At 38.9% G+C, this 14,670-nt stretch overlaps 1 protein-coding gene and 1 long non-coding RNA gene across 4 annotated transcripts in view; one reads left to right on the forward strand and one right to left on the reverse strand.

Moving 5' to 3' along the window:
* Iqch (IQ motif containing H) overlaps positions 1-8,659 on the forward strand; it is a 182,313-nt gene extending 173,654 nt beyond the window's left edge. For all 3 annotated transcript variants that reach the window (XM_028867008.2, XM_037207417.1, XM_037207418.1), the window contains 3 exons: positions 153-214; positions 4,241-4,349; positions 8,338-8,659. In XM_028867008.2, coding sequence (XP_028722841.1) covers positions 153-214; positions 4,241-4,349; positions 8,338-8,472 — 306 coding nt within the window. In that variant the 3' untranslated portion in view covers positions 8,473-8,659. The remainder of the gene's footprint in view (positions 1-152; positions 215-4,240; positions 4,350-8,337) is intronic.
* The window catches only part of LOC114691583, an 80,942-nt gene that overhangs the window by 43,866 nt on the left and 22,406 nt on the right, over positions 1-14,670 (reverse strand). The window lies entirely within an intron of this gene.

Here is a 14,670-nt window from a genome sequence, read left to right on the forward strand (position 1 = left end):
GCCTCCCTTTTCTGGAGGCAACCCCCTTTAATGGTACTTGAAGGTAGCTCTAGATTTCAATTCAGGTCAGTCTTATTGCCCATGGTAGACTATATTGTCTTTGCTTCCTATATAAATATGCTGTTTGTTTTCTTCTCACTGAAACCTTATAGGACAGACAAGGAACTGTTTTTATATTATATGAACCTCTGAAGAGATACAAATTGGGCATGTTGTAAGTATGAAGTATGTCTATGATATGTAATAAGCTAAAAAAATTGTCTATAACACCAACAAGATTGATGCTTCTCTTGAGTTTTAATCAGCATGCTGATTTATCTTGTTTTATTTGGATCCTCCAGTACTTCACAAAATGCCTGTAGATGTTGTTGTCAGGTTCTAAATATAGTTATCCTAATTATCAGGTAGGAGTCTATGCTTAACATAAACTCATACACATACAAGGCTCAAATATTATTGATAGGGAGCCAGCTCAGATGACCCAATTGTGAAAAGCTAGTTGTCATTCTGTAATGCTTAGAAAAGTGCTCTGGTGACCTGGGCAGATGTTCTTCCAAAGTAGGGTTGGAGCCAGTTTGGGTTCAGATGTGGTCTTCTCAGGGAATGTGTATGTTGAGCAGAGTCCTGATGATAGAGCCACTCACCCCCACCAATGTTTTTACAGTCATGAAAGTGCTGTTTCTTCTTCTTTGGAGCTAGAATGTGGCTACAGTTTAATCTAGTGCTGTGATGCCAGAAATGAGGACTCTATCTGTAACATCTACACAAACATGTCCATTTCATCTGTCCAGGTATTTACATCCACAATAACAGGAAGTAAGAAAGGAGCTGCCTTCTGCTTCCCAGTGATATCCTATCTCTTAGCTCCGTCCTTGCTGTGAGCCCCTAACCTATATGTCTACACTCCACAGATGTGCCACTGTGATGCTAGGTCAGCAGCAGGTCAAAAACAACAAGGCAACTACCATGACTAGGTAAACAAAGCAGTCAATTGGATTTGATGTTAGCAAGCTAATAAAAATAAGTATTTTCTAGAGTAGGAATCTAATTAGATGGGAAAGATGCAAGCTCCAAGTACATTTTTAAGCTCAGGAACTCAGGCAAATGCATTTGTTTATTACAAGAACTAGAAATCAGAACACAGATATATGAACTCTTACTGTCCACCAGCTGGCATAAAAGGTGAACTACTAAGGACAAGCTGCCCTAGGGCTGCAACTGATAAACCTTCATGCACATGGGGTATGGTGGGAGAGCCAGGTAGGAGAGCCAAATCCAGATCTAGGATTCAGGTGAATAGGAGCAGGTCATCTGAGGGAACAAGCTCTCACCATTAGCAAAATTTTAACCACAAAGAGTAGACAGACAATCTGAAAGTCACAAAGTGGGAACCTGACCATAAGATCTTCAAAATGAGGCCACTTTGGGAGATGCAGATCAGTAGGGTGCTGGCATGAAGGCAGTTTGTCAGCAAGTGGCACCCAGTGTCAGGAGCAGGATTTGTGTCCCAAAACTGACAGAATGACATGGGGAAGTATTAATAGGGGATAGGAAAAGCTCCTGGCATGTGGACCACAGGAAAATTTATGTAGTGGGGCCCTAGGCTTAGAAGTACCAGGCAAGAGGAAAATCACTACAGAATTTAAGAGCTATAAGGGACTTTGATGACCAAGCTCCCAGTCATCAAGCTATCAGAAAGGTAGATTTGATACTGAGGCCCGCAGAAAAAATAATCAGACTGGTAGCCAAGTGGAACTCACCTAGGTGTCCCTACACCTTCACCTGCATCCCAGCTTCAGCAGCAGAAATAGTCCTATCAGTGTTCTTCCTAGGAACTCATTGCTACTCACACATTCTACAGAAAGAACCCCACTGAAATGGACTTCAGAGTCTACTGCCTTTTCCACTATGTTGTATGCCCCTTCATTTTCTCATCCCTTACTGCAATCATGAGCTAGAGAATGTCGGAGCAGGGAAGGGCCCTGGTGATTAAGCAACACTCTTATTATAGATGGGAAACAGGCTTAGAAAAGATATGTGACTTGTTTGGGTCCCAAAGCAGGTCATCTATCGAGTAATTCTCACCCTAGACTTTTATTCACTAAAGTTACAGTAAGTGGCAGGTTTATTGAGGAAACCTAGCTATGTAATGATTATTGGAGTTTTGTGAATTAAGGTACATCATTGTTTACGTTTGTACAGAATTTCCTTTTATTCTTTTACAGAATTTTTTATTTACTTTTTCTAAATATTAGAGAAGATTCCAGATGTCCTTGCAATTCTCACTTGTATCTAGCTGAATGAAGGTTAGAATAACAGCTACACAAAAGGAATTGTACTAAGCTGTGAACATGGGCAGTTGAGAACAGGTTATTTCAGAGGCAGTGTCCAGGAGATAGTCTCATTTTATACAATTTACACAGAAACAAGAAAGATGCTCTTTAATTTTCTCTAGTATTTTAATAAAAGATTTTCAGGAGATGGCTCGGCATGTTCGGCTTTACTGAAATCATGTCATGCCAGGTATGGAGTATCAGTCAATCAGCCCTTTAGGAAAAATGGGAGACAGTTCAAGAGTGGATGACCCTCAGACCAGACATCTGTGGTTTGGCTTTTCTGGGAAAACCTCACCACAACTCTATTTATTCTGGGATATTTCTGGAATATATAGAATTGGAGAAATTCCAAGGAAGGGAAATATGAAGAAAATTCTTAAAATGAATTAGTAGAGAAGGCATTAAACCATTTGTGCACACATACATCTACACATGCATGCATATGCCTACAAAATTTTTAAGTGGATCTCTATTTTTAATATGTACATGAAAAATGCCCAAGGAGCTTAGTGAAAACAGACATTCTTAGATATCCAAACCCAGATCTTGACATTGTTAATCTTCTTAGACATTAGGAATCTGTTGCCCTAAGAACTTAGTGTCTAACACTTAACTCTGTAATTAAACACAAATTACTTTTCAAAGTTACTCAGTCTGGAGTTGATTTTTGACTATTATTTATTTTCTTTTGTGTTTGCTTATGGTAGCCCTGATTGTCCTAGAACTCACTATGTAACATGAGCAGGCCAGCCTGGTCCTCCCAAGTGCTGGGATTAAAGGCGAGCGTCAACACCAGCAGCTTATTTATTTTCTTAAATGAAGAGCTATGAATTGTTGTCCATAGAAGGGGTAGGCTTGTCCTTGGGTTTGGGGACTGTAACTCAAAAAGCTCAGAGTCTCTGATTTGGTCCAAGTCAGTCACTGTAGAAAAGGAAATGAAGACTCAGAGTTAAGTAGCTTCCACAAGTTAGCCGATGGTAAGACACACACACACACACACACACACACACACACACCAAAAACCTGACCTCCACATCTAGGAAGCAGGAAGCTCTGATTTCAGGGCTTGTTCTCAGGAGGGGCTGTGGAAGCAGCCCAGTTTTGACTTAAGGGGCCTCTCCCTTCACTTGAGTGTTAGATCCCTTAAGAGTAATACTTACTAAAAATTAATCCACTCATGCCAGACACAGTGGCACATGCCATCCCAGCACATGGCAGGCAGATCTCTGTGAGTTCTAGTCCAGCCAGGACTACATAATGTGACCCTATCTAAAATAATAATAACACCAATATACACACCTAACCTTTTTTGTTTTTTCCTTTGATATGGTCTTAAAAAATAGAAAATTCTTTGGATTTTCTCACGTTAAACTATAATCTACTCATTTGACATGTTCTCTGGCCATGGTATAGATGGTATAGAATAACAGTAGCTAGCTGTTCATGAATGGAGACATGTGTCTTTGAACATAGTTACTCATAAGCAACAGAAATTACTTGTTAACACCCGAAGTAGAAAAGAAAACTCAGACAAGCCTCTGGAAGCCAGAGATGCAAATGTCTGTATAGATAAGAAAATTGTTAGACACAAATGACACTTAGCAATGATTCTTTGTAAAATCAGCTCTGCTGTCCTAGTTTAGTAGTAGCCTTTTACTAGAAATGTCTGAACCTATTGCTATATTCTGCTAAGTTGATTAATAAAAAATATTTATTACACAAATCCTTTCTGTTGACAAGTTAAAATGGAGTCTCATCTTTCATATCTCCCTGAAGATTGCCACCTTGTGAGATTGAAAATACTCATTAAATTCCATCACCAGCAGTACAAATGAGAGGGCGATTGTTTTTAAGCATGTGAGGAGAATCGCTGGTAAACTCATTTGTTTGGATATCATTAACAGAACAATCGGTGTGGATCTCCAGGGGGTCCTCACGACCTTTGCTCGCAATCTCTTCATCATCCATCAAGAAATATCAGCACCTAATATGCAAGGCGAGACCAATTTTAAGGTGAGGTGTTAATTAACTAACGATCCTGGTTAATTTCTATACAAGGGCTGAAAATACCTCATGCTGTATTGTAAACAAGTGCTAAACCATCTTTTTTTTTTTTCTTGTAAACCGTACACATTTTACAATGAACAGGGTCAATTTTGTAAGGTTCCCATTGAACCCGTTAGTTAAATTTAATAGTTTGAAACTTTTTCTTTGAAATACACTAGACTTGCTTTAACTCGCTGCCATTTTGAAAGCCAGGCTCATAAGACAACAGAGCTCTCTGATGTTGGAGGTGAAGCTGAAACGTCACAATGGAACCCAAATCAAGACTGTAACTAATTTATGGTGTACCTCTCTGTACTTCACATAATGCATGTCTGGCTAGAGTGATTCCTGGGGAGCTTAGTTTCTAGAGCCAGACAGCCCTCAAACTCAAGAAGAATAGTGTTTGTTAAAGAGAAGAGGAAGAAAAATCCAAGCACCTATGTGGGCCATACACCCACTCCATTTCTCCAAAGGGAGGTAGACCTTCACCACTAACCTTTTTAAACCTCCATATGGCCTCTAAAGATCCAAAGTCTCCAAGTTCTAGAATGCAGAGGACAACTGCTAAAAAGAGCTGATGGTGTGGTCCTGATGAGCAAGTTTTTAATCTGACTCCCAGCTTAGGCCTTAGCAGTATTTTAGTGGCTCACATAACTCTAAGGATTCAAATGGACACCACATGTCATTTTTCTCTTGAATAGAAATTGCAAGCTTCATATAAAACACTAATCTCTCTCTCTTTTTTTTTTTTTTCACTCAAGCTAGGGCTTAACCCCTTTAATAACAATGCTTCATTCTTTAAAGTGATGTCAGACCTGGCCGGGCGGTGGTGGCGCACGCCTTTAATCCCAGCACTCGGGAGGCAGAGCCAGGTGGATCTCTGTGAGTTCGAGGCCAGCCTGGGCTACCAAGTGAGTTCCAGGAAAGGCGCAAAAAACCAAAAAAAAAAAAAAAAAAAAAAAAAAGACCTAAGAGACTGGCCATTGGTTTTTGCACATCATGACCAAGAAAATTTGACAAAAATAAAGTAAAAATTATCTAAAATGAACAAATTCAAATAAACTGATGCTTCTGAACTTTTTGTGCTGCAATCCTATAGTCCAAAGACAAGCCCACCCTTTCTAGCTGCTAATCAATAATATCTCTTTTGACAGGGTCTTACTATGTAGCCCTGGCTATCCTGGAACTTCCTATGTAGACCAGGCTGGCCTCGAGCTCACAGAAATCCACTTGCCTCTGCCTCCCCAGTGCTGGGATTAAAGGCGTGCACCACTAAGCCTGGCCAAGAACGTTATTGTTTAGTTGCTGGGATGAGATCCACAGCCTTGGACTTGAAGGGCACATGCTCCCTCTCTGAGCTCCCCTCCCCCCACTCCACCCCCATCTTCTGAGTAATTCTCATTCTTTGGGTTTTCGTATTTTTCCACAATAAGCCCACATAAGTGGGTGATGAAACAATAAATCTCTGTAGTACAACTGAAAAAAAAAATCTCTTTTTTTAAGAAATCAAGTAATAGTCACAGTCAACTTGAACTTCAGAGTCAGTAATTTTGAAAAGTAACTTGTGTTTCATTACCAGAGACCCTAAGAACAGATTCCTGGGCTCTACCCAAATTAACAAAATCAGAATCTTTGGTTTGGGATAATGAAACCCAAGAATGTGTCTCTTCACACAAGGCTCACTGCTGCATCAGTAATCGCAGTTTGGATACAGATTTGGATACAGTTTGAATGTGTTTCCCAGTGGTTCCTGTGGTGGAAGCTTGACCTCCAGTTTCCCAGTGATATGATATGAGAGGTGGTAGAACTTTTAAGAAATGGAGCTAGTGGAGAAATCCCGTTTGGAAGAGACTGATGCAATTCTCATAGAATACTGTTTAGTCCTTGCAGGAGAGCAAGACTGGCCTCTCCCCACTTTCTGGGCTTCCTGACTCACCATGAGATCTCTCCCGGCTCAATAGAGTTCCTACTATAGTGCCATCTGCTGTGATGTGATATAGCTAAGGGGTCAAAGGCTGTATTGACAGTGGTACCAATCCTGGACTTGTAGTTTCCAAAGTTGTGAGCTAAATAAACTACATATAAATGTATATATAATAGGATGAGATGGGGATAAAGAAATAAACCCATACTTTATGATCAATTAATTTCTAAAAGGGTACTAAAGCAATTCAGTGGAAGAAAAAATAGTCTTTTTAATATAAACAAAACCTATAAATAATAAGGTTGGAATTCTCCAAGGTACCCTTTCCAAAAAGTTCTTAAGATGGATCAACAGCTGAAACAGAAGAATTAAAACTACCTGGTACATAGTAAGAAACACAGGTATAAGTCTTCATGACTTTGGATTAGCCATGATTTATTAGCTGTGATGACAAAAGCAAACATGATCAAAGTAAAAATAAATTATTTGGATTTTATCAAATAAAACAGAATATGGTAAAAGATTTGCAAAGTATATATTTGAGAAGCCTATAGTATCAGGGTATATAAAAATACTCTTTTAACACAATAATAGAAATACAAAAAAACAGTTAAAATGCAAGCAAAGAATTTGAATAGATATGTCTTCAAAGTAGATATACAAATGGCCAATGTATGAATAAACATCATAAGACATTAATGAAATACAAATCAAGACCATAGTGGTCTTGGCTAAAGTGGCTATGATCAAAAATTAAAGAAATAACAAACATTTACAAAGATTTGGGGAAAATGGGAACTGGAACCTTCACATAATGTTGTAAAAGAGTTTGGTAATTCCTTAATAAATTAAATATAAAAATGATCCAGTAATTCTATTCTTAGATACATATATCAAATAATAAAAAACATGTATTTGTACATTAAGGTTCATTGAAGCATGATTCATAATAACTAAAAAGTATAAACAACCCAAATGTATGTCAGTGAGAAAATAGTGAATTCCATTACAGTATATGGACAATAGTCATATAATGGAATACTGTGGAATATTGTTCAGCCATAAAAGAAGTAATGTGTTGACAGTGCATATATTACAATGTGGATGAATGTTGAAGACATTGTGCTAAGTGAAAGAAACCAGTCATAGAAAGATAAGTCCTGTATGATTCCATTATAATGGAGTGAGCAAAGCAAGCCAAACCATAGACAGGAAATGGGATGGTGGTTGCCAGGGGCTGGGGAAAAGGGAAGAAGGGGAGAACAAGTGCTAATAGGCACAAGGCTCCAATCTGGGATGATAAAGATGCTATGAACTTACACAATATTTTTGCCTACTACACTATAAAGAGATGTCTCATATAGTATGTAGACAATTCCTTAATGCACAAAAAGGAAAACAGGAAGATGTCAGTTTTGTTCCCAGAAAACAATGAAAATAGCCTTTCAGCTTACTAGCCCTCCTTTTAAAGTGTCTTAGACTGTTACTTTTTTTCTGACCTATCATGGATTAATGCTTTTTTTCTGGTACACCAAGCTGACTAGAAAAATAAAATAAAAATAAACCTGAAGATGTGCAAAATAGAAACCTAATGTTTTCATTGTTAGACTTAATGTATATAAAAGTTCTAGGATATAAAAATTTTGAGTTCTATTTCTTTTTTGTTTGTTTGTTTGTTTTGTTTTGTTTTTCAAAACAGGGTTTCTCTGTGTAGCCCTGGCTGTCCTGGAACTCACACTGTAGCCCAGGCTGGCCTCAAACTCACAGAGATCCACCTGCCTCTGCTTCCCAAGTGCTAGGATTAAAGGCATGTGCCACCATCTCCTGGCTTCTAGCTCATTTTTTTAAAAAACTCACATCAGCAAGTCTAATAATCAGTAATATGTGGATGGGTGCCATTGAGTGGAACACAATTTGAGTAGAATTGATCTAAACCATGCTTAACTCCAAAAAGGGATAATAAATACTTGAGGGTTAGATGTTATAAGAAATCTTTAAAGTAATAAATATTGTTTTTACTGTTATTCACAGAGTACCATTGATGATATTGAAGGCATTTTAGGAGTAACAGAAGAAAATAAAATGAGTTTTGAAGGAGAAAAAGAGTCCAAAGACAAGGAGGAAGACCTGTATGAGCCTGTTGAGATATACAAAGACGCATTATGACTGGATCCTTGTCTAGAGAAAGGACAATATTTCCTTTGCTATTAGTATAAAAGTGGAGAAGTTAGTTTCCTTTGTTTGCCAAGAGGTAAATCAGAACAAAATGTAATGTAATAGTCTTTAAAATCTTGTTTATTATGTGATGTTACTTTACTCATTAAACAAACCTTCTGGTGTTTTCACTTGTGAATGGTTAAGTAATCCCTTCCTCCTCCCAAAGTAATCAAACAGTGGCCTCAGAAAAGAAGAAAAGCAGAAAGAAACTTTTGGCTCACTTGTACTTCATGATTTCAGTGTTGTGACAAGAGTCACTTAGCTTCTGCATTTAGGAAGCAGATGCAGAGATCCACAGTCAAGCACCAGGCTGAGATCCAGGAATCCAGTCAAAGAGAAAGAAGAGGTATTCTAGGAGCAAGGGGCATCAACATTATGATGGAGAAACCTACAAAGACAACCAAACCAAGCTAGTAGGAACTCATGAACTTTAGACCAACAGCTGTGGAGCCTCCACAGGACTGGACTAGGCCCTCCGCATATCGAGACAGTGGTGTAGCTTGATCTGTTTAAGGGGCCCCTCGCAGTAGGATCAGGATCCATCCCTGGTGCATGAGCTGGCTTTTTGGAGCCCAAGACCTATGGTGGGATACCTTGTACAGCCTTGTGGCAGGGGGAGGGGCCTGCCTCTACTGAATGTACTAGGCTCTGCTGACTCCCCATGGGAGACCATACCTTCTTGTAGGAGGGAATGGGGGCATGGGGGAGCTGGAGGGGTGAGAGGAAAGAAGAGGGGATCTATGATTGGTATGTAAAATGAATTTAAAAAATTCTTAATTTAAAAAAGTGAAAAAATGAATAAAATCCTAGTTAATAAAAATCCTTGTCAAAACATAAATGTCTTCTCCCCGCTCCAAAATTAAATCAGTTTTAAATAATTCTTTATCATCATTGTATCAAGCACTATTATTTGTTCTTGATTTCAGAGTAAGAAAAGCCGACATGAAGTTAACCACAGCATTGGAATGTGTCTAGGTGGCAGTATCTGCTCTTGGTTTAAGACAGTGTAACTAGAGCCCCTAGCTTGAATGAAAATCCCTGTTGTGAGTTTTCTGCATGACACAACAGTAGGATTCTTACAAGCTGAATGCAACGGTACCTTTTGCTACATGGCTCAAGTTAAGCAGTGCTGCCACGAGCTCTCAGCATTTGCTTCATAATTGTCGAAAACAGTTCTACATCTGCCAGCTTTATTGAAGGATAAAATAGGCAAAGTGCAACACCAAAATCACATACAATTTTGAAGAACATCCTTTACATCTATAAAAACACATACACTTGGGAAATGAGAAATGTTTTTTCCTATGGAATTACAATCATTTTAAAAATGTGCTTCAGCCACAGGCTAAGAGTTTCTGCAATAAAATTAACATTTCTCTGTGTGTCTGCTTTTGTTTAGCCAGTGTAGGAAGTACATTAATTAGCCAGGTTTCTTGTCTGTGCTAGGTACAGTGATGACCTCTTTTTCTTGCCAGATCTCTCTAATGCATGCGAGAGGCCTATTGTCCAGACACTTGACGGATAGGAGTGCTGCATGTCCATTAGAGTTCCTCTTACATCGAAGCCAGAGCAACATAAGGTCCAAGAGACTCATTAGTTCACTGGCACAATTATGTCCTGAGAGTAAATGAAACCCTCTGTCTCCTTATGGCTCTCATCTGCTCTGGACTTTAAAAGAAAACTGTCTCTGTTTTGTTCAGCACAGCAGTGGATCATTCACATGGTCAAAGCCTTCCTCACAAAACCATTAAAGCCACAGGGAAGTTCCGAGTGTGGACTGTGATTAGCACTCCTGAGCCTGGAGCTGCTGGCAACAGTAAAGGCGCTCACTCTCCTGGACCTTTTTTTTTTTTTTAAACCACTTGATTGGTTTCTCCAACAATGCTACTTGCCTCCTTTGCATACATCATTATTTTGCAACACAAAACACTCGATTCCAAATTCAGGCCTTTTCTCCAGATTCAGATCCTAAAGTAATAGGAAGAAGACTCTCTGCCCAAACATCTACAGCTTCAAAATGAAAGGCAAAATATCCGTAGACTAAAACAATAACGTCAACTAATTAAGTGGAAGAATCCAGAGCACCAGATTAAATTATCGAAATGTTTTAATTACAGAACATTATCTTTCAGCACATATATGTTACAATGATACTGTGTGGCTAGCAAACTAAATTCAGTTTGAAAACATGTTTATGTGTGTGTACAGTGTCTAAAGCATCCCTAATAGTCAAGTGAAGATGAATTGCTAAATTTTTACCAACCTGTATTAGTAAAAGGATTTTTGGAAAATGTTGTATCATTTTCTACTGCACAGTAGAGCTAATTCTGTATGAGATGTGACCTAATGATGAAGAGCTGCAGTGGAGAAGTGCACTCGCTATGGAGGAGAGCATTATTGGTGAGTGTCTTTAATAGACTGCTCATTTCATAGTAACTCTAAAGACCAATGGGTCGTACAACTATGTTGTCCACTGACGTACCTCCTGTCCCCTAGCTACTTACTTACACTTGCCACTCACTGAGCATTTAGTAGGGTAGGTAATACTGGACCAGGAGCTCTGTAATTCTATTGCATCTTCCCAGCAAACCCATGCAGGTAGTTATTACTGCCTTCCTCATCTTACATATGAAAAAAAAAATCAAGATTTAATAAGAGTACTTCACCCCATGCTTTAGGTTACAATAAAATAAAATAAATTTGAGATTTGGTCCTTCTGTCCATGATTTTAACATTTTGTGTAAAATAGAAAGTTTAATTTCACTTGGTCCAGGTCACACAACAGGTTTGCTTTCTTTTATAACCAATTCTAGTGTGTTACCTAACATATAGGAAAGCAAGTTAATTTACACACATCTCTTGATAATAAAAATCAACTGGCTAGAGCAGTCCTGGGGAGGGTTTGAATAAGGGTATGGGGGTATATATGAACAAGATACATTATATCCGTGTATAAAATTTTCAAATGATAAATACAAATTTTTAATTTAAGTATTTACTTATTTTGAGATAAGATCTCACTATGTAGCCCTGGCTGGCCTAGAACTCACTATGTAGACTAGGCTGGCCTCAAACTGACAGAAATCTGCCTCTCATCTCCCAAGTGCTGGGATTAAAGGCATGTGCCACGATGCCTAACAAATTTATTTTTAAACAAAATCACTTTATTCTAATTAACTCACAAATAAAAATATCATACAGCTACATTAAGGAAACTGCTCAAGCACTTGCCCAGTTCCCAGCTCTACATCTCAATGAATTTCTTCACAGTGAGAATGGCTATTCTAAAGCAATAGAGCTTCAGGTGGAGCTTTGTGGTGGTGTGAGTAAGAACGGCCTTCATAGGCTCCTAGATTTGAATGCTTGGTCACTGTGGAGTGACACTGTTTGAACGGATTAGGAAGTGTGGCTTGCTGGAAGTGTGTCATTGGGGGCAAGCTCTGAGGTTTCAAAAGCCCTCGCCAAGGCCAGAATTTCTATCTGTCTCGCTTTCTCTCTCCTCTCTCTCTACCCGTGGCTCAGGATGTAGTTCTCAGCTACTGCTCCAGCATCTGCCTATATGCTGCCATGCTTCCTGTCATGTTGATAATGGACGAAACCTCTGAAACTGTAAGCCAACCCCAATTAAATGCTTTTGTTTACAAGAGTTGCCATGACCATGGTGTCTCTTCACAGCAATAGAACACTGACCAAGACAACTATCAATTGCATTTCATCCTCCCAACTTCACATCCCCCCTTTTTTAAAGTAGTAAGTTTGTCTTTGTGATGGCTATTCTAATACACTTTTAACTTTCTTTTCCTATATTTACAATCAATATATAACAAAAAAGTCTACTTGTGAGTTGGCAGCATCACAAGACATCACAGTCATATGATCAAATAATTAAGGGGGAAAGAAAAAGGTGTCAGGAGAATTCTCCTGAGGTGTGCGATCTGTGAGACTTTGGTAGGAAACGACACCAGGAAGGTGCTGGAGTTTGGAAATAGGGCAGTCATATTGTGTAGTTTTGAGGAATGAGTATGAGGTCAAGAAGTGGGACTTCTGGCAAGATGGAGACTAGCTAGGGAAGGGATCATTTCATCTGTAACAGTCTGAGAACTTGAAACATCCTGTTTTCAAGTGTGGAAATACACTTTCTATCATGAGTAATTTATTAGTAACCATCTGATAGTTTTAACAATTAATAACCATTTGTATTCATCTGGCACCTTTCTTCAAAAGAGCTCAAAGCACTTTGCATTTGTTATCTCATTAATTCCCCACATTGTCCCTGTGGGGAAAGTAATAAGTATCTTAACATTTAAATGTTTATCTTTCAAAATTTCTCAAGCATACATTAATTATATTTTCAAAACTATAAATGTTCATTAGTTTTATTTTACTGTTCCTCTAGCTTTAATGTGCAAAGCTCATTTGTTCAATCCCTTGAATGCACTAATCATAGTCTTATTTGGAAAACTATAAGATGGCAAGATCACGTGAGGGTGGAAGGGAGAAAGCATTTGCTCTTGTTATTTTCCCTTCCAAGTACGAACCAGGTTGGACCCTGCTTAGCTTCCAAGATCAGACAAGACTTGTATTTTCAGGATGATATGGCCATAGTCTACGTTTGCTTTTCTCACTAGAAAATGTTTGGTTCAACCCACTGCACGTGCAAACGGAGTGTGCTGGGGATCCTTTCTCTTTTGTTATATGGTTTCAATGTGCCCCCAAAGGTATGTGTGCTGGTAGCTTAGTCTCCAGGTGTAACAGTCCTGAAAGCTGGAAGATCAGAACCTGATGAGAGGAAGATAGTTAGGTCACAGCTAACCCTTGGAAGAGGTTAATGCAGTTCTCCAAGGATGGAGTTAATGTTTCACAAGAGCCAGTGATAAAACAAGGCTACCACACATGCTGGACTTTTGTAGACAGCTCTTTGTTGCTCTTTCCCATTCTGTCATACAACCAAGGGTCTCCTAGTCAGATGCTAGCACTATGTTGTTTGGAGTTTCTAGCTATAAAATGATGAACCAAATAAACATGTCATTGTTATAAAGAACCGATCCTCAGGTATTTTGTTATAGTAACACAGAATGGACTGAGCCACCATTCCTTCCACAGTAAATGCCACAGATTAGTCATCACTATATCTAAGAGCCTGGGCTATTATTTATATCACTGTTTAAACCCAGATGTATACTCCTGGAGCTATTGGAGCTACATCCCAAAGAAACAGACTTAGTAAGGGCCCCCAGGAACTTTTTGATGCAGCCCCCCTTCTCTTTAGTCTAGTCATATCTTCTACAATTTTCCATCTAGATAAATGGCAGATGGTAATACCTGCTCCTTAGGGAAGCCACAGAGATTAAATAGCCAATGCTGGGAGAGTATTTCAAAGATGAAACATTCTGCATAAATGTTTAAGCATTAGTATTACATTGCTACTTCAAATGGAAGTTCTAACTTTGAAATGTGATTATACACTTTCCAGGGGAAAAAAAAACTTCATAACTACATATATAGGTTTATTTTTCACTCTAACAATCTAACTCATGGTTGTGAAACTTTATTGCACTTGATGGAAGGCCTTGGCTTTTATTAGTTTTAAACTGCTGGTTTCTGGGGTATTTATGTAAATGAGGGAAGACACCAAAACAGTAAATAACAAGCATGTCCCTGCTGTTTAAAAATCTGTTGGTAAAAACAACCTAAATATAGCACAGGAAAATACAGCTTTGATACCAATACATAAAGTAGATTTGGGAGGTTTTGTTTTAATTTTTTGTCTGTGTTTGTATGTGTGGGAAGGCACATTTGTGTTGAATGCATGTGCACATGTGTGCATACAAATGTAAAGACCACAGGACAGCCCTGGGAATTGTTGCTCAGGTACTCTCTATCTTTACTTTTTTTTTGGGGGGGGGGGTTCGAGACAGGGTTTCTCTGTGTAGCTTTGTGCCTTTCCTGGGACTCACTTGGTAGTCCAGGCTGGCCTCGAACTCATAGAGATCCACCTGCCTCTGCCTCTCGAGTGCTGGGATTAAAGGCGTGCACCACCACCGCCCGGCCCCTATCTTTACTTTTAAGGTAGATTCTCTCACTGGCCTGGAATTCCCCAGGTAGGCTAGCTAGTTGGCCAGTAAGCAGCAGACAACCACCTGTCTC

The sequence above is a fragment of the Peromyscus leucopus genome, chromosome 7 (assembly GCF_004664715.2).
Source record: "Peromyscus leucopus breed LL Stock chromosome 7, UCI_PerLeu_2.1, whole genome shotgun sequence".
NCBI lineage: Eukaryota > Metazoa > Chordata > Mammalia > Rodentia > Cricetidae > Peromyscus > Peromyscus leucopus.